Here is a 24,843-nt window from a genome sequence, read left to right on the forward strand (position 1 = left end):
ACCTGTGCCATCCTGAGGCTATCCAGGGGTCCCACCTTAACTCACTTCATTAGCATAAACTCAGGTGGGATCCAAAGGAAATCATTATGAACACCAAAAGACACTCCGATCACTCAGAAAATTCCAAGGGTTTCAGGGGAAGTGGGGACAAAACCCAAATATTTATTTCACCACACATACCCTTCCTTCAGTTTTCCATTTATCAAAATTCTCTTTACATTCAATCAACTATGAAACTGCCACTGAAAACAAATTGCTCCTTCAATGCAGTTCTCTGGTGAGTTCCCAGAGGCAGGGCGGTGTCCTGGCCAGCCCTGTGTCCTCCACAAGTCAAATCAAAGGACAGCATGGGCAGCTGGCCTATGGTGGTGGGACACGGTCGGGGAGCCGAGTGATGCCTGCTCAGCCTTCAGCCCCCTTACGTCTCCCCTTTGGGCCAAGGAAACAGTGAACCCAGGCAACGTGGGTTCTTGCCTCAGGAAAAACAGAAACAGGACTGCAGGTACTGTCCAAACTCTCCGGGCAAGTCAAGGCCAACCAGGAGTCCACAGATACAGCATATCTCCAGGTCAGGGGTGGAAGGGAGGGAGCATCAAGGCCAGATGTCTAAAGCTAAAGCCACTCCAACAAGGAAAGAATGACAGAAGAGATTAGTAACCACATATGGCTGTTTATTTCATACAGGGCTCTGTACAAAATATTTACACATATTCCTTACAGAATAGTAAACCACTTGAAGGTAAAAAGATAACGCTTTCTTCTCATTGGCAGGGGATAATCCTGATGTCAGAAAAGCTATAAAGCAAATGAACTTTCTCCTTCCTAGGCCACAACAAAAGTCAATGCCACCTGCTTCCTGGGATCCAAAAAGCCATGGTCTTGGGACCCTGATCACATGCACCTCCCTTCCTCTTCCCCATCAATTCCTTCAGTATTTACAGACAGGCCCAAGGGCCTGTGGCAGGAGGGGCCGATGCTGCCCATTTGGAAAGATGACAAGAGGACAAACTTGTTGCGGGAGAAGACTGGGAACTTCTGTCAGACCATCTGGATCCTGGAAGAATTTCCTTCGTCTTGATAAATCTACCACTTTCTAGACTAATCCATCCACATCATGCTAACCCCAGGTGGGACCCCTGCTATGGAGAATGACCTGCCACTTGGAGCTTTTTTTGGTTGTAAAGTGCTTAGTGTAACTCAGTGTAGACAGATGCCTCTCCTAACCACTCTGCACACCATGGGCATATGGGGAGGATGTGGAGGTCTGGGTGTGGTGTGGTGGAGTGCTTCTGGCATGTTTACTTTAAGAAAACACCTGCCAAGAGAGAACAGCGCCTGCAACAGACCAGGAAAATAAAAGTACACGGCTGCTTCATACTATACACCCCAGTTCTTCAGAGCAGGAAAAGGCACTTTTTTTTCAAGCCACAGTTAATCTAAAACAAACCTAGCTTCGCTTATAGGAAAAGCTGTACCAGAGGAAGTGAATATCCATCTTGTTCTCTAAGACCTGGAGAGTCCTTAGGAAGCCTCGAGCTGGCTGTCCCAGGCTCCCACCACACGCTTCAGGATGCAGTTTGTCCCCTTCTGGGTGCTGACGAGTTCCCAGTGACATTTCCTACCAGGAAGGAGAAACCAGCAGTTGAGGTAAGTTAAACCCAAAAAACCAAGCCAAGGTTGTGAGTGGATGCCTATTTGGGAGTAGAAGGGTGACTGGAGGAAAACAGGAGGGGAGGAAGGGAAGCTGGAGAAGTGGGCGCTATGGAAGTGTGGGGCTGTTTACAAACAGCAACTCTGACTAAAGTGAAATGTTAAATAATTGAGTAGAAAGGAAACTTCAGGGTTTTAGAAGCTCATCCTTCTGATGAGAACAATTATTTTTTTTTTCCATGAAGGAACTATTACTTTAAAAGTGCGGGTACTTTATATGTTGGGTGTATGTAATTCTAAAAATAGTAGTAAAAGTGTCTTTTATATGCATCGTCATGTGGCTTGTGGAAGAGAATAAGGAGAAAAAAAAAAAGGCAGGCAAAAACCAGCCTGTGTCTGCGCCCTAAAACGTTAACATTCCTTCCTGTTTGACTGGAAATGCCCAAGTGATTTCTAGGCTGAAAATAGGTAGGATTTACCTAGTAACCTAGTTCACACGTGTCTCTTAGATTTCTGACCAGCTAATGGAGCTGTTCTTAAAAGGGGGCCAATCTTGCTCCCAGGCTGGCCTTCTCTGCCCCTTCGCCTTCATTCCAAGGTCTGACTTCTTTAGCGGCAGCTCCGTCCTTCTTTGTCTGGCTGAAGCAGTCAGAATGGGAGGGGCTGCCAGGAGGGCATTCAGTGGTCCAGCTTACTATGAGCAGCCGAGATGCTCCCCAGTGACCAGGCCCAGCGGGTTCCAAAGGCAGCCGGGAGCTGCAGAAACCCACTTCCCTCAACACAAGAGAAGGCAGCAGACAGACAACTCAGAAGCCCACTGTGAGGCAGAAAGAGTTCTGTGCTCAGGACCCGAGTGCCCAGCGTCACGCAGGCCCTGCTACTGGCCTCTGAAGCAAAGGCATCCACGGACGGGGGGAAGGGTGCAGGAATAGAAAACCCTTGACAGAAACCCTTTTAATAAAGGAAATTCCACCCCCTCCCAATCTGTCCATGGAAGGGTGAGACCTTGATGTCATGTAAGAGGACGTGTCTTCTCAGGCATTTAGGGAAACAGCTGCAGCTGAAACTTTGGGGCCCACTCCAGGGCACTTTTCACCACAGCCAGAGCGGCTGCTCCAAGTGCCACCGTCAGTCCCATCACTGCCAGCTTCACAAAGCGGTTGGTCCTTGGTTTGGTCAGGACATCTTTTGTTCGCTCCTCAGGCCGCAGAAGTCCCCGAAACCGCTGCCGCAGTACCATGTCAGGCCTCTGCTGGGCTGATGCCAGCTCAAAGTCTTTGAAGGTAGAGGCTGCCGTTCTGCAGAGGAGAAGGAGACAGAAGGGAATGGGATGAGAGAAGAAGGGAAAAAACTAGATTAAACAGGCTGAGGGCAGAGACATCCATTGCTCAGAAAACTCTTCTTATAAAGACCCATGAAGTCTCAAGTGGGGATTCCAGTAGCATAAGCACAGGTCTCTGGAAACACCACTCCCAGCCCCGTCCCCACCAGACAGTCTTCCATCATTTCTGCTCACTAACGAACACCCGTTCAACTGGTGCCGTGGCCCCACTCACTTCTCAGCTTGCTGTTGGGCAGCTGCCTCCCGAGCAAGCTCGGACGGAGGAAACTGAACAAAGAGGTCTCCTGCTCTACTGATCAGTGTCTCATAGGGCAGGTCCTGAGGGATCTGGGACAACAGGTGGTGGACTGAGGCCATGTCGCAGTCACAATCCAGGACTTCCTGCTCTCGATACAACACGATCTGTGGAGAGCAAGGCTTTGCATCAGAGACCAGAACATACAGGACCTTGGCCACTTCATTTCATTCTCCTTAGAGGTGAATTTAAATTGGTACCAAACAGGGCTCACCCCAGAAGCTCAGCAAATTCTTGTATTCATCTAAGAAGTAATGATGTACATATCTGAGCACTTTTCCCGCTGGGCAAACCCTTCCTGCTGAGGCAAACTTCCACCCCATGACGTGAAAGGCTGACCAATTAAATGAAGGAGGTTCTTTTAGGAGGAAGGAAAGAAGAAGGATTACTGGAGATTCCTAGCTCCAGCACAGAAGAAATGGTTCAAAACAGCAGAAAGAATGGTCTTGCTCCCTTTAAAGGACAATGAAGAGCGCTGTGAGTGCCCACCTCCACCCTCACGCCTGATGGTTCAGGCCCCTCTAATAACTGGGGCCCCTCAACCCCGACTGAAAGCCATCTCAACTTTCTATCATAATGCCACACTTCTTCTTTTCTTAAACCCGGAGTTGGGGTTGTACGAGCTCCAGGAGTTGTCGACAGAAACCCTGATAATTCACAATGCACATGAGCATTTTAAAGGTGCAGAAGAATCAAGCAGTAAACAAATCTAACAATTCGGTTTAACTAGCAGTTCCCAAACTTACTGTTAAACAGAACATTTTTTTCTCCCATGACTCTCCCATTAACATTCCACAGAACAGTGTCCAGAGACGCCAGCCTGGGGAAGTGCTGTCTTTTGCATCTTTCCAAAATCACCAGGTTTCCCTTTAGGGAACATGATCGAGCTGGATTTGAGGATGCACACCAAGCTGCTGGCTCATGGTCTGTACCTACCACAGCTGCAAAGTAAATGGGCATCAGCGGGTGGCAGGCCAGGAAGAAGTCGTATAACCGCACGACGTGCCTGAAGTCAGACAGGACGTGCCCAAACCAGGTGATGAGCCAGCTGAGCGCAAAGATGGTCCCCACCTCGGCACTAGGAGCAAGAAGCCCAGATGTTAGGTTCCCTGCTGAGTCAGCCCTTCCCCCTCCCTGGGTCTTCTTTGTCCTTGGTGCTGTGTGAAGAAAGCATTTGAGAAACGTGCTTTCTCGAAAATTCAGCCACCTACAAATTCAGCATCTTCTCCTCACAACACAGAAAGTCTTTACAATATACCCAACATCATGACACTAATACCACAATAGGGTCCTGGTGGCCTTATCTCCCTGGGTGCTCTTCTAATGGCCAAGAAACGTCAACTACAGCAACAAGAATTAGCTGTTGGGCTTCCCCGGTGGCGCAGTGGTTGAGAGTCCGCCTGCCGATGCAGGGGACGTGGGTTCGTGCCCCGGTCCGGGAAGATCCCACATGCCGCAGAGCAGCTGGGCCCCTGAGCCATGGCCGCTGAGCCTGCGCATCCGGAGCCTGTGCTCCGCAACAGGAGAGGCCACAATAGTGAGAGGCCCGCGTACAGCAAAAAAAAAAAAAAAGAATTAGCTGTTTTCAGAGAACTACACCACCATTTTCCTTCTGAGAAAGTCCATCCTTTGCGGGGGGCACAGCACATATTCTCAGGCTTGAAAACACAACTGTATTAATTTTACAGTTAACGTGAGGTGACTGAAACACCTTAAGACACAGCCTTTTTTTTTTCATTTTTAAAGAGAGGCAGGCATTGGCCAAGGACACATTCTCAACTAAACAGAAGAGAAAAATCATACGAGAACTGCAAAGAAGTATTTCTTCTCCTTGGTATGTGGTGACTACAACAACCCACAGATGGCCTTGTCTTTCTCGCCTCTGGATCCTATAGAACTCTGTACTTCTGTTGCAGCAGTAACCTCGAAGTCTACCTTGGCGTACTTACCTTGTCCACCTCCCTCCACTAGATGTAAACTCCTCAAGGGCATGGGCTGTGACATCTCTTCTATCCCCCCAAAAGCACAGTACCCAAAAAGTGTTCCAAGACTGTACGGAACTGAATTATCCAGATTGCTGATAACTGGAAAGGACAACTCGGAAGAATTTAACACTAATCAACATAAGATGATGATGCAACTGAGCTACACTTGTGAAGAATAAACAAAGGCTAGGAGAAAGTTGAAGAGGGGTGTGTGTGTATGTACACACATAAATGTAGACACATATATACCTCTGCATGAAGTCATGGAGTTCTGGATTCACCTGGTCAATGATGGGCATCAGATAGTTTAATATATGCTTGGTGTTGTCCATTGTTGGATCCATGAAATCCCTAGAAGGAGACAATTCAATGAGCTTGGTCAGACCAAATACTGGGATCAGGGTTTGGGGGCAGTAGGGTGGAGTGGGGTTCAAACCACTGAAAACACTGACTAGGAAATGGGCTGAGGAGTTATCCCCAGGGGGACTTGAGGAGTGATACCCATCCTCTTATGCTGTTTTGTGCTGGTACCTGAGGTGATGGGTAGACAATTTTTCTACCAGGGATGTTGCCAGCTTCTCGCCTACCACCAGCAAAAATGTGACCACGATGTCGTGGTAGCCCTGGTAGTAGTGCAGCTGAGGGTTGCGCTCCAAGATGAGGAGGATGATGTCGATCAGTTCTTCCTGGAGCCCTTCTCTCTGTTCTTCTGGCATGCCTGGGGAGGGGAGGGCAGGGGAGATGCACTTGAACATGGCAAGCAGCCTAGTAACACAGAGGTTAGGAAGGTCGTCAGCAGTGGATTAGCAGAGAAAGTGTTTAATAAAAGAAAATTAATTACAACTATTTGGCAACACATTCAAGACCCACACACCGTTGATACTGCCTGACATGTAGGAAAGAGCCACAGACTGGCTACCTTACAGTGGGGGAACCCAACCAACACCATCTTAAAACCCAAGCCACCACAGGTCATGCTGCCAGTAGTGTGACTAGTGGACAGCACGTGCCTCCTGACGTGCTGCAGGGAAAACTCAGCACCACTTTGGTGGAATTCCTATCGAGAGTTCATCACCTGAATCTTAAAAGGAGGAAACACCAGATAAACCGAAACTGAGGGAGATTTTATAAAATAACTGGCCTGTCATAAAATACAAAGGAACTATTCCAGAATAAAGGAAGCTAAAGAGATATGAAGACTGAATGGAAAATGCATGAATTTGTGTCTCCTTTTCCTATAAAGAACATTATTGGAATAAATGGTGAAATCTGAATAAAATCTGTATTAGCAGTAAATACTGTCAATGTGTTACTGATTTTAAGTGTGATTATGTAATAAGAGCCATGTTTTAAAAAAATATACCCTGAAATATTTAGGGATAAAGGGGCACCATGTGTGTAATTTATTCTTAATAGTTCAGAAAAAAATTTGCGTGTGTGTACCACAGAGAGAGAGAAAGCAATACTAAGGTAAATATAGTAAAAGGTTGACATATAAGAAAATCTGTGTAAAAGCCACCTGGGGAATTCCTTGCCCTATTTTTGCAACTTTTCTGTAGGTATGAAATTATATAAAAACAAAAAATGTAAGAGATGCATGTTCCCCTCAGAAACAAACTAAATATCACAGGAAGTACTGATCTCCTTGATCCAAAGACGCAGCTGGAAACAGAAGAGACTGTCTCGGGAGACCTTTCGGCGCGCACACCTAGCTCTGGCAGCGGTCAGTGTGGCTCCTCGGCTCATCTGGCTTTTAGTATAAAAATGCCAACCCTTGGCCTCATGACCTGTTTTAGAAGAACGGCACACAGCACAGCTTTCCTACACCATTAGGTTTTCCAGTCAAAGACAGATCTTATGAGAGAAAACAGCTAATACAAGAGCCCAGACTAAACTGAACAAAGGTTTTTAGGTGAGAGTGAAGCTCATCTCTTGCCCGTTTTTACCCACCCCTTCTCAAAAAGGCATAATCTAAAAGATAAAAAAGAACATGGAGTAAACCAACTACTATGGATAGGTAAAGTAATGAAAGTAGTGAGAGAAAAAAAGTAAACCTTATTTGAATTTTCAGTATAAAAGAGGTCAGCTAAGCTCAGAAGAACGTGAATGTAAAAAAATATGAAACCACATGGAAAGTTCAGCCTACAAGAATAGTATCATAGACTGATGTCACATAAGTGGAAGAGGAATAAAGGGCCCAGAGGAAAGACAGGTTACCTAGGGGAAAATATGGAATGCATCTGTCCTATGTGGTCTCCTCAAGAGCAGCAGGATACGAAAAGGGGAATGGACCACAGGCATATGTGTTTATCAAAACCAAGACGGCAGGCTACTGGCTACAAAGGAATCACAAGAGCCTTTCCAGGAACCAAGGGTGCAAGCAGGAAAGAGGCCCTTTAACAGACAAAATCCAATGGCAGAGCATGGGTTCAGAAGAGTGAGAAAATGGGTTTAGAGGCTCTTGTTCCCTCTAGCAATTCTCCTCTCTTCATGGACCTAAGGTGGAGTTGCCAAAGGAAGAGAAATAGATGAGGTTTGCTCGCCAGTTTCCTTCATTGTGAAAGTGGAGACAATGGTCATTCTTCTCATTATTCCTGGGAATGGGGAGGCAATTTTAGGAACAGACTCTTTAAACATGTAGTGATTGGCCTTCCTTCCAGTCCAAGGGCCCCAATATATGTATATGCAAGATACCGCTATGTATAAATGAAGATATTAATAGTTCTTGTTATAGTGACCACTTCCAAACCAATCTGCTCTTTAAAGCCAGACTGATGGCTCTAGCAATCCCTATAAAGTCTCCTCTAAGGCTCTGAAGGGGGAAAAACCCTCTTCTCTCATTTACCACCTCTAGGCCAAAAGACATTATCTTAGGCTCAGGCCTTCACAGTGGGGTTCTGAAGTGACTGAGACAGTGAAAGAATGACGTGGCAGATGGGGAGCAGAATGGGTCCCTGAGGAGGCAGGGTCCTGCATGTGGTCACGCTCTGTGCTGGGATGGAAGCTTCCTGGGACAAGCAACTGGGACAGAAGCCATCCCGCCACCCCCCACCCAGGAAGACCGAGAGCGCGTCTCACCAGGAGGGAACCTCCGTAAAGACCGCCTGACATCCAGGAGCACTTGTTGGTAGTCCTTGCTCATCTCTCGTAGGTCGTTCCCTATTGAAGGAAAAAGAAAATGTTATTGCAAGAATGTCTGGGAAGCCACATCAGGAGCAAAACATCCTGGCATGACATAAAAGGCCTGAAAGACATACTCGGGCTTTTCTTGAAGGGGACATGACTCAAGATACAACATTTGGAGAGGAACTCCTGGTTTAGTTCCAAACACGCTGATTCACGCAAGTCATGATGACCGTAAGAGGAGGGAACACAGATTATCCAGGAGGCTACAGAGTGCAAAGAGCAGCAGAGGAGAAGTCAGGAGGCCAGGAGCTGCATGCAGGCTGCTACCGTGTGCCACCGGGAATTGCTCTGAATTTCCAAGTCCACATCTATACAATGGGGATTACTCCCTTCCATGTGTACCTCTCAGATTACTGTAAGGATCAAATAAGATCATGAATGTGGAAACCACAGACCACTGGAAAAACTCTTAACATCTCTAAAGTCTAGGGAACACTGAGCTGTTCAGAAAGGAGTATTAAGATAAACTCACATAAAAAAGAAGCTAACCTCTCTTGACCCTGCAATTCTAAAACTAAGACACTGCAAACAGGAGACAGTACTTGTGTTCAGTTGTTAAGCCCAACTGAAAGTAAGGAGGCAGTCTCTAGCTGTTATATATATAAAAGTGTACATTTCCTTCATAACCGAAATCAAAACTTACTAGAGGAGCCTGTACAATACTTCCGCATACACAGACTTCATCTTATAAAGATATGGGAAATTTGGAATCTGACGGAACACCATCTCAGGATTTAGAGTGTGAATAGAGCAATGCCTTTTCCTTCCAACAAAAAGATCACTGCTCTGAGGCAGCCCGGTTCCAATGATAATAACAAGGGGCAACTTAAAACATCTACTCAGGGACTTCCCTGGTGGTCCAGTGTTAAAGAATCCGCCTTCCAGTGCAGGGGATGTAGGTTTGTTCCCTGGTCGGGGAACAAAGATCCCACATGCTGTGGGGCAACTAAGCCCACGCACCACAACTACTGAGCCCGCGCACCTCAACTAGAACTAGGGAGCCTGAGTGCCGCAAACTACAGAGCCCTCACCCTCTGGAGCCCACGTGCCACAACTAGAATGAGAAAACCTGCACGCCACAACTAGAGAGAAGGCTGCATGCTGAAACAGAGCCTGTGTGATGCAATGAAGAAGAAACCAGCGCTGCAACAAAAGATCCTGCGTGCCGAAACTAAGACCCGACAGAGCCATAAATAAATAAATTAATTAAAAAAAAACATAAATTAAATAGGTATACTAAAAAATAAAACAAACAAAAAACCATCTACTCGGCTGTACAACACTGTGAACTTTTTATCAGTAGAGGCTGTTTTAATCATCTCTAGTACCTGGCACACATTAGGAGCACAATTAGTACTTGCCAAATGAATGAAAGAATCCCCAGCACCTGGACTTTTGCCAAACATAGCAGGAAAGCAATACATTTTTGTGGAGTGAATAAATGACAAAGTGGATTCACTGTTTTGCTGTACTTTCTTTTTTTTTTTTTTTTTTTTTTTGCGGTACGCAGGCCTCTCACTGGTGTGGCCTCTCCCATTGCGGAGCACGGGCTCCGGACGCACAGGCCCAGCGGCCATGGCTCACAGGCCCAGTCGCTCCGCGGCATGTGGGATCCTCCCGGACCGGGGCACGAACCCGTGTCCCCTGCACCGGCAGGCGGACTCTCAACCACTGCGCCACCAGGGAAACCCAGCTGTACTTTCTTTTGTATTTTGCACTGTATTCTAAGGAACTTTTTTTTTTCACTACACGGGCCTTGCAAATAAGTACAGTTGCCCCTCGGTATTTGAGGCGGATTGGTTCCAGGATCCCCAAGGATACCAAAATCCACAGATGCTCAAGTCCCATGTATTAAGTGGTGTAACATTTGCATATAACCCATGCACATCCTCCCATATACTTATTTATTTATTTATTTTATTGGGGGGGGTATAGTTGTTGTAATTACAACTCCCGTATATTTTAAATCACCTCTAGATTACTTATAAAACCTAACACAGGACTTCCCTGGTGGCACAGTGGTTAAGAATCCTCCTGCCAATGCAGGGGACATGGGTTTGATCCCTGGTCCAGGAAGATCCCGTATGCCATGGAGCAACAAAGCCCGTGTGCCACAGCTACTGAGCCTGCGCTCTAGAGCCCGCGAGCCACAACTACTGAGCCCATGCACCACAACTACTGAAGCCCACGTGCCTAGAGCCCATTCTCCGCAACAAGAGAAGCCACTGCAATGAGAAGCACGCACACCGCAGCAAAGAGTAGTCCCTGCTAGCAGCAACTAGAGAAAGTCCGTGTGTAGCAATGAAGACCCAACGTGGCCAAAAATAAATAAATAAAATATAAATAAATTAAAAAAAAAACCTAATACAATGTAAATGCTATGTAAATAGTTGGAGAGCACAGCAAATTCAAGTTTTGCTTTTGGAAATTTCTGGAGGTTTTTTTTTTTCCAGAATATATTTGATCCATGGTTGGTTGAATCCTTGGACTTGGAGGGGCCAACTGTAACAGTTTTTCATAGAATTACAGAATTTTAGAATTCAAAATGGTCTTAGCATTTCCTCATAAAAGGTTTTTTTGTTTTTATAAGGACCGTAGAGGTATTATCTCTTCCTATAGTCCCACGTTTCTCAAAATGCAGTCCATGTGCATCAGAATTAGGTGGGATTCTTGTTAAAATACATATTCCTACAACCCACTTCTAAGTGAATGTAAACTGGAATATACATTTTTGTTTGTTTGTTTCTTGGCCATGCTGTGCAGCTTGTGGGATCTTAGTAATCTGACCAGGGATCGAACCCGGGCCCTTAGCAGTGAAAGCATGGAGTCCTAACCACTGGACCACCAGGGAATTCCCAGAATATACTTTTTTTTTTTTTTTTTTTCTGTACGCAGGCCTCTCACTGTTGTGGCCTCTCCCGTTGTGGAGCACAGGCTCTTGATGCGCAGGCTCAGTGGCCATGGCTCATGGGCCCAGCCGCTCCGCAGCATGTGGCATCTTCCCAGACTGGGGCACGAACCTGTGTCCCGTGCATCGGCAGGCGGACTCTCAACCACGGCGCCACAAGGGAAGCCCCAGAATATACATTTTTAATAAACTCCCCTAACTAGCCAGTTAGAGCTAGCTACCTACCTAATAAAAACTCATTCCATGTTTTATTAAGATTCTACTTACCAGTTTGGTCTTATTTTCAGACTAGGCTCAAGCATATCCTAAAATGCTTTAGGTGTTTACTCATCTACTCTTGGTTTGAAATGAGCATAAAAATCAAAGACCCTGGCATTCTTTTTCCCCACCTCCTAGACAAGCTCCCCTTCACAGCACCTCACCCCTAACTACCTGATACAGGAGGTGGATCATTGGTGTTGACATTGAGGAGCTTGGGCCACACTTTCCGCCTGATCTCATCAGTCAGGAGCCCTCCTTCACTGATAGCCATACGTCTAAGGGCAGCCACATCAGTGGGATCACTGTTCAGAGCCTGGTAGATCTCTGCCACTTTCTTTTTCCTTTTGGCATTAAAGTCTGCAAAACAGAAGGGAAAAGGGCATTAGGCACATATTCAGCATTTGTACATTTTCTCTTCAGGGCTCAATCTCCTTACTTGGTTTGAGGTAAGGTAGGTATATCTGAAGTCAATCTACCGATATTTCACTAGCACATAGTGTGCAAAACACTAAGGAGATATGCCATATAAGTAACAAAAAAGGACTTACAATTATAATAAATGCTCAGTACATTCAGATAAATCTAACAGTTTTTCCTAATAGAATGATTGTGTTTTCTTAATGCTAAACTTTACAGAGCATACATATCTCTCTCTCTTTTTCAAATAAATTTATTTATTTATTTTTGGCTGCGTTGGATCTTCGTTGCTGCCCACAGGCTTTCTCTAGTTGTGGAGAACGCGGGCTACTCTTCGTTGCGGTGTGTGGGCTTCTCACTGCAGTGGCGTCTCTTGTGGCAGAGAATGGGCTCTGGTGCATGGGCTTCAGTAGTTGTGGCACATGGGCTCAGTAGTTGTGGCACACGGGCTTAGTTGCTCCACAGCATGTGGGATCTTCCCAGACCAGGGCTTGAACCCGTGTCCCCTGCATTGGCAGGCGGATTCTTAACCACTGCGCCACCAGGGAAGTCCTCAATGTTACTTTTTTAAACAAAACCACACGTGGAAAAAGTCTCCAGTTATACACTAATACAACTGGTAAAACATCAGCATCACATGGAGATATTTTCAAAAGTAGAATGTCAAAGGGTATACTTGGGTCTCCAGTGTGGTTAGTGGTAAGAGAGGCATGATACTGCATACAAAGCAATGGTTTCTCAAGAACCATATTAATTACTGATGATCAGGAAGTACTGTTTTAAGCATCTTATATCCTTATGTGGTAGTCTCTTATTTATACACAGGCATTTTGCTGTGTTTAAATTACTTTTTTAGGAGACTGGTTGAGAGTTTGTGGTTAATGTGCATCATATTATAATTTTTCTATTTAAAATAATGGGGTAATAATAGGCTGTCAGAGTTTTCATGCAGAATGGCTGATTTTAGGAACAGCAAACACAAGAAAAGTTAAACTAGACAACACCAAAGAGATGTCACAAAGCAGTGCACTATAATTGCCCAAAAAAGGTATGTGCAGACACCAAGAGTTCAGACAGCTGTGGGTCAGGCTAATCTGAGAATGCACTACTAAAGAGTGCAATTTAAAAAGAAAGGGGAGGATTCTGAGAGGCTGGGAGGAGAGCAGAAGAAAGGCGTGGAGACAGAAACACAGGCCCTTTCATTTAACAGTAAATGAACTCATTAAAAAATATTTATGGGGACTTCCCTGGTGGTCCAGTGGGTAAGGCTCCATGCTCCCAATGCAGGGGGGTGGGGTTCAATCCCTGGTCGGGGAACTAGATCCTGCATGCATGTTGCAACTAAGAGTCCTCATGCCACAACTAAGAAGCCCGCATGCTACAACTAAAAGAGCTCGCATGCCTCAACTAAAGATCCTGCATGCTGCAATGAAGATCCCGTGTGCTGCAACTAAGACCCGGAGCAGCCAAAATAAATAAATAAATAATTTAAAAAAATATTTATGTAGCATATACTAGGTGCAGGACACTGGAGTTAATGTAAAGTGGAAGATAACACTGGAAGGTAGGTTAGGCTTTAGAGAGGAATAACAGTGGAAGTAGGTTAGGCTTTAGAAGGGACTAACATCAGAAGGTAGATGTCTGTTTTAGAACAGACACTAAGCAGCTTTCCTCAGTACTGTTCTATTCTGAGGCAACAGTCTACAAATTGTTTCCATGATAAAGCTGCACATTATTAACGCAAATGAAAGTTGGTACTAATGGCCCTGGTTACCTATGTATGAGAACTGTGACATAAACCATATAAACAGAGGCACCAACTGGTTTGGATTTAACATGCAATTGGAGGTGCAGACAGGACCAGGTGCTTTTTCACCCCGGTAAACCTGTTCTGCTCGCTAGACTGTTATTTTCCTTGGTGACCTAGTAGGGGACCACCTGTTCCAGTTTGTGTGAGAGATTTCTGGTTTACAACTATAGTCCTGGCATAACTGTTCATAGCAAACCCCTCCTCCCATCCGCACTCTCAAAAATGTCCCAGGTTGGATGCTAAATTAAATGGTTACTCTACCTAGAAATCATGAAAAATCAAGTCCCAATTTCCTGTCAGCACAGCACCTAACTAGTCAAATGTTTATTTACAAAGTGCTTCAAGTTCTTGGCTTGGGCGTGTCTTACCATCCATCCATCTGTCCATTGATCTATCCATTCATTTATCAGTCGATCATTTAATGAGCAACTACTTGTAGTAAGCACCATACTGGGATAAAAACATGAATATGACTCTCTCCCAGCCCTGGAGAGGCTCACAGTAGGGAGCGACGTAATTATCATACATGATATAACAGAACCATGAAGAATCATGAAAACCCAGAGGAAAGAATAACTACTTCTGAGGCGATCAGGAAAGGCTTCACCAGGAATATATGGTGGTACCTCCTTAAAGAAGAGTTTGCACATGGAAGAGTGCGCTGAAGGGAGAGCATTCCAGAGAGTATGTGCGAAGACCTTGTCACATGAAAGAAACATCATGCCCTGAAAACAAAAATTCCAAGAGGCTAAAGTGTTAGGTAAAGGAAGAGAGGCTGGAAGGACGGCAGTAAATGCAGCTAATAGAAGAGTCTGGACTGGATTTATCCTCCACTGAAGGGGAAGACAGGGAGGGATTTTACTTTGGGTCAAAGGGCCATCCTTTGGAAGAGAAGGCTGTATATTTCCAAAGAGGGATCACTGAGACACAGAAAACAGAAAGGACTTTATATAACAACATAGGCTGAGACAAAATATGAGCAGGAATTGAATTAATTTCCAACAAAGAAAAAAATCAGATATTAAAAAATTTTTTTAACTTACAGTGTTCTTGTACTTTCTACACATCATAAATTAAGAACACTTAAATGGTAATACTAAATATTTACTGAGGCAGCTGACATTTAGAAACCTTGTTAACCTATTTTCTAAGAGTATGGAAAATTTTCCTCAATTTTTAAAGACGTATATCCACCCTACCCCTCTTTCCACTTAAGCTATTCAGCAATCTGGGGGAAAAGGAAAACCACTGTTTATATCTTGGAGGAAATAAAACTGTTTGCAATCAGCTGGATTTCCAGTAGGTTTTGGTAAATAATATGCCAAAATTTTAACTAATTCTGAACCCAAACCACAGCTCCGATACTTATTTCTCTAAAAACTCTGTTTGGATTCTACTTAAATCCTGCATTTCAAAATTTACTGCTATCATCTTGTTTCTGATGCTCTGTGGGAACTCAACACACACGAGCGGAATAGAACAAATAACTTAGCTTAGCTATTGTTCCTCTGGAAAACTTGGCCTATAGTAAATGGCATTATTTTCCCCATATTACTGTTAAGAATATCCACACCAGAAAACTCTACATAGATTTGCAGGCACTTAGACCTTTTTCTAAAGCTATTGGTGATTCCCAGAGTAGAATGCTGCTCAATTGTGGATTTTAGTGGCTGGCTGTTCAGACCCCAATATCGCCTTTCTCAATCCCATATTCTAGCAATTAAATGTTAGAGGCACACCCACAGACAAATATTTCATTGCACCTAACGTACATACAGGCTTTGACTGTGACATAAAAAGGGAGGAGAAAACAGCAAACTCAAGTGAGCTAGAGATGTATAAATTACACAGTGATGAGTTCAATTGCTAGACTACACAATGAGGGAGAAGAGGTTCTGCAGAGTCTCAAATGAACAACTAATTTACATGTCATATCCTCTTCACCTCAGAAAGAGGAAAGTCAGAGCTATTCTTGGGATGCTTGGAAAAAGGTTAAAATTAATGTCTAACTATTTTAAGATAAATTTTACATATGGATTTTGGGGTAGGACACATTGCTGGACTTGAGAATGCGATATTTGGGCGTGGGATAAAAGCCCACATTTTCAAATCCCCTTGAATCCTTTCTTCTCCAATTTTTTAATTGCTCCACTTATAAGGGAGATGTATTATATATTCCAAAGCTGATATCTTCCAAATTTCTTTATAGTAAAGGTCTTGGCTTTCATAACCACGACAGAATGAAATGACTATTCTAGAGCTGGCTGCAAAATATAAGACACTGCTATAAATAAATCCCTGCTGCCTGAAAAGTAATTCATTCAACAAAGGAAAAAGGAATGACATTGGTAATACTTGGCCTGCTCTCCATTAAACCGATCATTTAAATAAGGAGCACTGAAACAGTAGTTCTTAACAACTCAGATAAAGATGGCTGAGTCTGTTATTGTCTCAAACCTCTCCCTACTCTGGCTACGGAACTCAGGTAGAGATTTCTGCTTCCTTAGAGCAACAGGTATCTTCAAAAGCATCTGGCTTGGGGAACTTAATACACAGGAAAGGACAATGGCTAAAAATGAGCACTAGCTATGCTTCCTCTAAAAGTTTTTCCATATCAGCAAAACACACATCAGTGACTTAGATCAGGTAAATGATCTACACGCTTAATAAATGAATCTTATGTGCAAGAATAAAATTCCATAATGATTATTTGGTTTAAGTTTGCATGTCAAGAAAGTTTTACAGACTTTAAACAGAAGTTAAACTTAAATAGGCAGTGCTAGCCTTAATCAAAACAATGAAAGAGCAAGTCAGAAAGATCCTCCCAGACAGACACCCCCTGCTCCACCCCTTGAACTCCTGATGTTGACATTGGAAATTAACTTAAAAATTTATGCTTGAAAAAAAAATTTACGCCTGAACTTCATATCTGTACCAGAGAAATACAGTGGGAGAGGAAAACCTTACCTTATTCTGAGTAAGTTTCCTATTAAAAACAAAATAAAAGAAACTCTGTTTTTGGAGGTACTAATTAGTTTCAACAAACAGTACCCAAATTAGCAGAGATTCATTAACTACCTGAAAAATAAAGACAAGCACATATGAAGAAAGATTACCCCCAAAATGGAGAAAAATATTCTAGACAGTAAACCAATCTAATCATAACCTCTACAAAAGAGAGTTAATAGTATTAGTAACTTTGTCAATTCTCCTATATGATTAAAAACAAAACAAAAACAAACAAGAAAAACAGAAAAACAAACAAACCCCTCTCATCTCTAAATTCCTCCCACTTATCCAAAGAAGCAAAATCAAGGAAACAAGCATAAGTCTCGCAACCTAGGCACAGCTGCACTACATCATGTCACAAGACCCATAGCACTTGAGGCAATGACTATTATGCCATGAGGACAGATGTTATACAAACATCAGCAAAGGGTTACAAGGCCAAAGGGCCTAAGGAGTAATATGAGGAATGAGCTCCATTTCCATGCAGCATTAGGAGAAAAGGGCAATAACAAAATGAACCCAGAGAAACAAAATGTGAATAACCGGGTGCTTCATCAAAACGTGGGTTGAATACGTGGTTGGTTCTATTACGGGCACCACCCACCAGAAGATGGAAAAGTGGGAAAGTTACCTTAGTCTTCTCCATTTATTAACTCTATGTAAAACATATTTGAAAACAAAGCGCACAACGAAACCATGATTTCATGGAAATTAGTACAAGACAGTATAAAAAAATAGAGAGACTCGCTTTTTACACAATTAAACATTAAAATAGGTGGCACAGGATGAGACGGAGTAAATTGGTGGTTGCCAGGAGCTGTGGAGAATGGGGCCTGGGGAATGATGGCCTTTCTTTTTGGCATTAGAAATGCTCTGGAATTAAGACAGTGCGATGGTTGCCCCACCTTGTAAAAATGTACTAAGAACCACTGAACTGTACACTTTAAAGGGTGAATTTCGTGGTAATTAAAAGAAATATGTGGTCCACGGACACCGCGTCACTCCAGATTGCGACCGATGAATGAAGTTTGGGAAACCGGCCTGACCACTACTAGGGAGGCGGCCCCCGGAGCCTGCGGACGTGGCCGGACAGTCTCGGTCGGGGGCGAGGCTTGGCCTCGGTTCTCAGGGAAACCCAATTCTCCTCTCCAGATGCGACGAGGTGGGACGCGGGGCCCCCGCCCGCCCCGTCCTTCCCACTGGGGGCGCGGGTCTGCAGCCACGGTTCCTCCGGTCCCCTCAGCATCCGCTGACCCCCAATTCCAGGATCTCTTCCACTTCAGACGTGACCGGGGTCTTCAGCCTTTTCCTCTCTCGCACCCCGCGCGGTCGCCCCGGGTCCCCCGGCCCCCTCCTCCGGCAGCTGTCCCCTGACCCTCGGGCCGCCCCTGTCCCTCAGGCCGTCCTCCCAGGCCGCTCCTCGGCGCCCCGGCCGGCTTCCGTACCTGCCTTCCCCGCGCCGCCGTCCCACCGGCTGGAGGTGGGGCCGTCACCCTGCGCACTCCGGACGGCCATGTCCCGGGGGCCCGGGCCCGGGCCCGAGCCCCGGCTGGCGGCGGAGCCAACAGAAGACGAGGCAGCGGCCGCGGGATCCAGCGCCGACTCCGCAGGGTAAGCTCGGCTTGGTCAGCCCGCGGCGCGCAGGCGTCCCCGCGCGAGCCCCGCCCCGTGCCAGCACGTGACCCCGCTACGCCGGGCGGGCCGCGGCGGCGGGGGCAGCCGGTGGTCACCCGCGCCCGCGCGCAGGCGCCCTAAGCGGTGAGAGGAAGAGCGCGGGGAGCGCGCCCCGGAGAGTTAGGTGCAACTGAATTTGCAGAGCGTGGCACTCTTGAAGAAATGTGTTCAGGAGCAGATTTTATCATTTCTTTTGTTTCTCTTATCTGTAAAATGATACTGATGATAATAAAAGTACTGAACTCACAAGAGTTCTTGGGAAAGTGCTCAGAACACTGCCAAGCATATAGTAACTACTCCACAACTGTTCACTCTGTTTTTGCTTACCAAGAAGTTTACCTGCTGTCTCGCCTCCCCACAGGTACTCCTGTCATCGTACTTGGTGACTTCAGGGTTTAGCAGAACCATCGCATACGGTTATGCAGATTGTGCACTGCACAATGCCAAAGGCGCTGTTCACATAGACGGTTATGTGAGCAGTATTCCCTTTGAGTTGTACAAAACTGGCCATTCATCCAAAATGAGAATCTGTCTTATCAGGTCGTTGACCGCCTCGTCTCCAATGACAGTCCTTTCTCTTCAATAGGCCACTCATTCCCTTGGTCACATCCCTATCGTTGTGGCCAGAAACTGCCCCACCTCTTAAATCTCCAATGATAGGCCCCCCTCACTGAAACTCCCATGATTCTGGTTGCTGGATGACCCCTACCAGGACAATTCTTTATTCTGAGGCGTCTAGCACATGGAACCCATTACTACTGGCCCGGCTTGGTTTCATTCAGGTTCCATGGTCCACCATCACATTTTAAGTCCTCTTTTATGTCCTCTGGGTAGCATTCATGAGCAGAAATGACTCTGAAGTTCATTTGATTTTTAAAACTAATACTCAATGTATTAAATTTAGAAATCCCCAAACCTTGTTTTTCCTTCAACTGACAAATTTTACAATTCCATTCATAAATCTAGTAAATTTTAACAATCACTTTGCTACCGTAACTGAGCAGGACCCTATGGGGTCTTCCCAGGACAGACTCCCCCGCCATCCCCAACCTGCCAACCATGTCCTCTGCCTGCCCCTTGTCTGTAGAAAAACTTTAGCCTCCTAGGCCTTCCTCAAGTTCCAAAAAATAAATTTAATCTGAGAAGTGAGAAAAATACAGAAAGGAAAACAGTCAAATGAGACAAAATAATAATAGTTTACCATTGAACAAAGTCAAGGCCCTTTAGTTCCTCCTCAAGGGCTGTAGATAATATTCTGAGCCATATCCTTTGAGTTGTTTTGCAGATACTGAAACCCCCATCAGGTGGAAGAAGTTCACTGTATGCTGTCCATAGACCAGTTGGAACTAAAAGGTTGATGATGTTGACTCCCGATCATCTCACCAACCAATCAGAATGTCCACGAGCTGATCAAGCACTGCACACCCCCCCTCCCTCACCCTGTCTTTAAAATCCTTTCCCTGAAACCCATCAGGGAATTTGTCTTTTAAGCACCAGCTGCCTGGATTCCTTGCTTGGCGCCCTGCAATAAATGCTGCACTTTCTTTCACCACAACTTGGTGTCAGTAGATTGGCTTTACTGTGCACGGGCAACCAGACCCAAGTTTGGGTTGGTAACAGTACCATTAATAAACTTAGTCAATTAAGTTCCTTTGAACATTTGTAGTCATTTGATGTAGGTCAGTTGATGTAGGGAAGAGCATTCTAGTCTGAGAAAATAGCACAGGCACCATCTTGAAGCTAACAGAAAGCAAATCATAGTCTAGAAACTACAAGTGGTTTAGTGTTCTTATAGCACAGCATGAAAGACAAAGTGAACTTTGACACTAGTGAGGGCAGAGAAGTGTGCAGGGACAAGTTAGACAGAACCTCTTAAACTATATTCAAAGAGTTTGGACTGGATGGAGTCAGCAGGGTGAATTAACGAATTTTTTAGCATTGAATGTGGTCTTTGATGTCATCTAGATTAATCCTTATCTCCAATAAGAATCACCTCCGCTGATCCATACAAATGTTTATGGCCCAAACCAGTGCTAGGCTATGAGGTGGGCCGTAGTGACAAATGTTGAGTTGCTCAACTTCTAAAGGGGAAGACAAGTTAACTAGGCAATTGCAAAGCCAAGTGAAAAGAGGTCAGAGGGCAACCTAGAAATCTGGGAGAACATGGAAAATCCCAAAAACCAAGATTCATGATTGAGTGCAGGGCACAGGGGCATCTTAGGTCACTCTGGCAGGCAGGATTCTAAGTCGGTCCCTAAGACTCCCACCCCATGGTATACATGCCTAATTAATTCCCTCTCCTTGAGTGTGGGCAGGTCTTGTGACTATCACGGGATCTCAGTCTCATGATTCCAGTGATGTTACACGGCAAAGATGAAAGGATTCTGCAGAGGTAATGAAGGTCTCAAATCAGTTGACCCTGTAGTCAAAAGAAAGATTGGCCTCGGTGGACCTAATCGATCAAGTCCTTTGAAACAGGGGTCCCCAACCCTTGGGCCATGGACTGGTACTGGTCCATGGCCTGTTAGGAAGCGGGCCGCACAGCAGGAGGTGAGCGGTGGGTGAGCGAGCAAAGCTTCATCTGTATTTACAGCTGCTCCCCATCGCTCACATTTCCGCCTAAGCTCCGCCTCCTGTCTGCATTATGGTGAGTTGTATAATTATTTCATTATTTCTATTATTACACTGTAATATATAAAGTGCACAATAAATTTAATGTGCTAGAATCATCCCAAAACCATCCCTCCCCACTGGTCCGTGGAAAAATTGTCTTCCATGAAACCGGTCCCTGGTGCCCAAAAGGTTGGGGACCACTGCTTTAAAAGAAGGTGCAGGCCTTACCTGGAGAAATTCAAAGCAGCAGATATTCTCCTGTAGGCCTTTAATCAATTTGTGGTATTTTGTTAAACAGCAAGCGACGGAAAATTTTACCCCCCGACCCCCCAAAAAAAGCACAGGCAAAAAGATTTACTGGCTCACGTAACTGAAAAGCTCTTGCCCTTCTGCGTCCCCTCTATCTCTCAGCTGCCCATTTCTTCATGTTGACTGCATTCTCCCACAGGCCCTGGGTTCATAATATGACTCTGGCAGCCCCAGCTCTCACATACTTTCTGCATCTGACCCTGTGAAATATAGCTGAATCGTCCTTGTCTCAGAATTTCCAATAGAAGTCCCCAAACCTGGGACTGAGAGTGGGCAAGAGGTGGAGATTAGTTTGTGATTGCCCTAGGGTTTACAATACACATTTTAAATGAACCAATTTTCCTTCAAATATCCTGCTTTCATGGAGAGTATAAAGACCTTACAACTGTAGATTCCCATTTCCTCCCTTCTGTTCTCCATGCTGTTGTCACGTGCTTTGCTTTGCTTCTGAAATCCTTCCTTCTCTTCCCCTTCTACCCGGAACCCTGCCTCACCTCACACTTGCAGACAACCGCTTAACTACATTCTGTCACTAGTTTGCATTTTCTAGAATATTATATGGTTGGAATGTATGTAGTCTTTTTTGTCTGGCATTCACTCAGCATAATTATTTTAAGATTGACCCATGTTGTTGCACGTATCAAGTTTATTACTTTTTATTGTTTAGTATTTCATCATATGGATATATCAATTCATTTATTCATATTTTAAAAATTTAACATATGCTATAAATACACAATTCATTGCTAGTATTTTTGCTTTAGACCTGGGGCCAGCAAAGGATGACCCATATGCATGCTAAGACCAGCTCACTGACTGCTTTTGTATGGCCCATGAGCTAATAAGAATGGCTTTTACAATTTTAAATTATTGGCAAAAAAATCAAAGTAGAATAATTTGCGGCACCTAAAAATTATATGAAATCCAAATCTGAGTCCATAAATAAAGTTTTACTGAAACACAACCATGCTCATTTACCTATTGTCTAAGACTTTCATGCCACAACAGTAGATTGCTTTCAAGAGATCATATAACCTGCAAAACCTAAACTATTTATCTGCTCCTTTACAGAAAGTTTGAAGACCTCCTACTTTAGACTTCAATTATTTTTTAAGGCAATTAAATCATATTTCCTCAGTTTTTGAGAAAAAGCTTTATTTCTTCTTCATTTTGAAAGATATTTTCAGTGGGTATAGGATTATAAATTGACTGTTTTATTTTTCCTTCAGTGCTAAAGTCACTCCATTGTCTTCTAGCTTGCATGGTCTCCGATAATTCTTAGCTTCCTCTGTATGCAATGTGTCATTTTTTTCTCTGAGCTGCCTTTAAGATTTTTGTCTTCTGTTTTAGCATTTTGAATATGATATGCCTAGTTGTGTATAAATTTGCTTGGTGTTCTTAGAGCTTCTTGGATCTCTCTCTGGCTTGGTGTCTGTCCTTTGGCCTCTTGTGCCCCAGCAATCCACCAGAACATGCCCCGGGTAGCTGCCGCAACTTCGGCATGGGACCCAGAAGGAACTACGTGGAGCAAACCTGAAACCAATCAACACGGGAGCCTAGTCCAGCCCAGTCAATCCTCAACCTGAAGCAGAGCTGCTTGGTTGAACCAGTTTAGATCAGTTGAACTGTAGCTGACCTAGAGATCTGTGTGAGGATAAATGTTTTTTGTTGAAAGGACCAGAGACCAAAAAGCAAGAGAAAGAAAGTTTATCTATAATGATTGATTAGAAACCTGGACAGGGATTCCTGGAAGCACAGCTATGAAAAGGCAGTCCAGGAAGCAGAACTAAGCAAGAGACATGGGTTCTGATGGCAAGTGTGGGCTCTGGCAGCTCAAACCTGCTAAGGCTGGACCTCTCTCAAGCCAGCTCCAGCAGTCCCTCCTCTGGGAAGGCTTTCCTGACCATTCTTCCTCCCCCAAGAGTTCAGGACTTCTTCCTAAGGAGTTTCTGTACAACATCACAAACTCCCTTCCCAGAAGCAACTACAGCTAATATTTTGTTTTCCTCTAACCTTTTTACCTGGAAGCAGCCTTTTCTTTCAAGTGCCAGGGGATTCTTTGTTTTTACCTTCAAAGGCACTGAGGCTGTCTCCTATCTCCCTGGGGGCATTCAAACCTTAGCCCCTATGCTCTGAGGCCCATCTGTATCCAAGCCTGGTGTCGGGGGCCCACTGTGACTTCAATACCCACTTACCTTCAGGATGAATGCTGTCTTCCTTTCTGCCACCTGGGAATTTCCACTTTTTTCTTTGAAATTGGCTATTTATTTGAAAGTAAATTATGTCAGTCAACATCCTCACGTATTTGGAGCAGGAGGTGGGTATTTATCTGAGTTAGCTCAATCCACCATGCTGACTAGCAATATGATTTTTCCCGGGGAACAATTTGTTTCCTGCCTTTCTGCTTGACAATAACACATTTCCCCATGGTCTTGCATCTCATCTCTCCCAATCTCCAGTGTTTAGCATAGGACCAGGCTCACAGACATCAACACTGTTGAGGGGCATATTGTATAAACAAATGAATTCTGGAAAGACCAGTCAAGAAGATGAGTCCATAAGAAACTCTGATTCTGGGCTGAGGGAACAGAGCTGAGTGGGTGAGCAGGGAACAGAATGAGGTGTGGAGAGCTGTGGGTATTCAGGCTTCTTCATAGGAAGTTCACCGTGGAGTTCCCAGAACTGTTCAACACAGAGAAGCAAAGTCCTCCCTTTCTAGATAAGTCTACAAATGTTTAGCTATAGCCGAGACTCTCACTCACAGGGTGAAATCAGGAAACCAACTGCCAGCTGCTGCTGCTTTTCACTATTAGAGGAGCCAAGAAAATTCTGTCAAAGCAGATGATGCAAGAGTAAAGCTGACTCAGAAATACCCAATCCCCTCGGGAACTTCTCTAAGAAAGGGATTGTCCATCCTATAAACTCCCATCTGGAGGTGCCTGGGGAAGAGCTTCTTACACTGAGACCACTAAGAATCTCTGGTCATTATGACCACAGGGAGGCAAATCCAGACTGTAATTTGCTATAGTGCAAAAATACTTGGCTTTCAGTAGAGAAATTAAAAATTCAGAGGAGATAAGAGTGATAGAATCTTAGAGGAGAAGAGTGAGAGGGGGTGAGAACAGGGCAATGCTGGCCTTCATGGAAATTAGAAACAACTTGCATCTGTTGAAAACCTGTCATATCTAATGCATGGATTTTTTCTTCTAGAACCAGATATTTTACTGCCATCTACTGTAAAACTGTAGAAATAAATGCACAAGTCTATGGCATTCCTATAGACATGGCACCTTTTTCTGCACGTAACCTGCACAACTATACAATTCAGAGTGGAAGTGAATATTTAGCCCAACTCTACTGTGTGCCAGGCACTTTCCAAACATT

At 44.6% G+C, this 24,843-nt stretch overlaps 1 protein-coding gene across 2 annotated transcripts; it reads right to left on the reverse strand.

The window, feature by feature from the left end:
* Positions 1-1,352: 1,352 nt before the first annotated feature.
* Positions 1,353-18,501, reverse strand: TBC1D20 (TBC1 domain family member 20). Of its 2 annotated transcripts, XM_081257792.1 has the most exons (9): positions 18,309-18,501; positions 11,799-11,984; positions 8,351-8,431; positions 5,804-5,990; positions 5,522-5,623; positions 4,224-4,365; positions 3,207-3,394; positions 2,656-2,948; positions 1,353-1,618 (listed from the first exon to the last, which is right to left on the reverse strand). In XM_081257792.1, exons 1-8 carry the CDS (start codon positions 18,376-18,378, stop codon positions 2,693-2,695), a joined length of 1,212 nt encoding a protein of 403 aa, XP_081113918.1. In that variant the 5' UTR covers positions 18,379-18,501; the 3' UTR covers positions 1,353-1,618; positions 2,656-2,692. The 2 variants fall into 2 exon arrangements, with proteins under 2 accessions (XP_081113918.1, XP_081113917.1); XM_081257791.1 differs by having other exon boundaries at positions 1,353-2,948.
* Between the last annotated feature and the right edge of the window lie 6,342 nt (positions 18,502-24,843).

Source organism: Mesoplodon bidens (genome assembly GCF_964165515.1).
Source record: "Mesoplodon bidens genome assembly, chromosome: 15".
NCBI lineage: Eukaryota > Metazoa > Chordata > Mammalia > Artiodactyla > Ziphiidae > Mesoplodon > Mesoplodon bidens.

What these genes read in the sequence shown, in the direction of transcription:
- TBC1D20 (XM_081257792.1), bottom strand. Translation starts at nt 18,378, where the DNA reads ATGGCCGTCCGGAGTGCGCAGGGTGACGGCCCCACCTCCAGCCGGTGG. An exon ending in CTCCATGACTTCATGCAGAG is followed by an intron (nt 4,366 to 5,521) that starts GTATATATGTGT and finishes TCTTGCTCCTAG; the next exon opens with TGCCGAGGTGGGGACCATCT. An exon ending in CCATTTACTTTGCAGCTGTG is followed by an intron (nt 3,395 to 4,223) that starts GTAGGTACAGAC and finishes TGCTCTCCACAG; the next exon opens with ATCGTGTTGTATCGAGAGCA.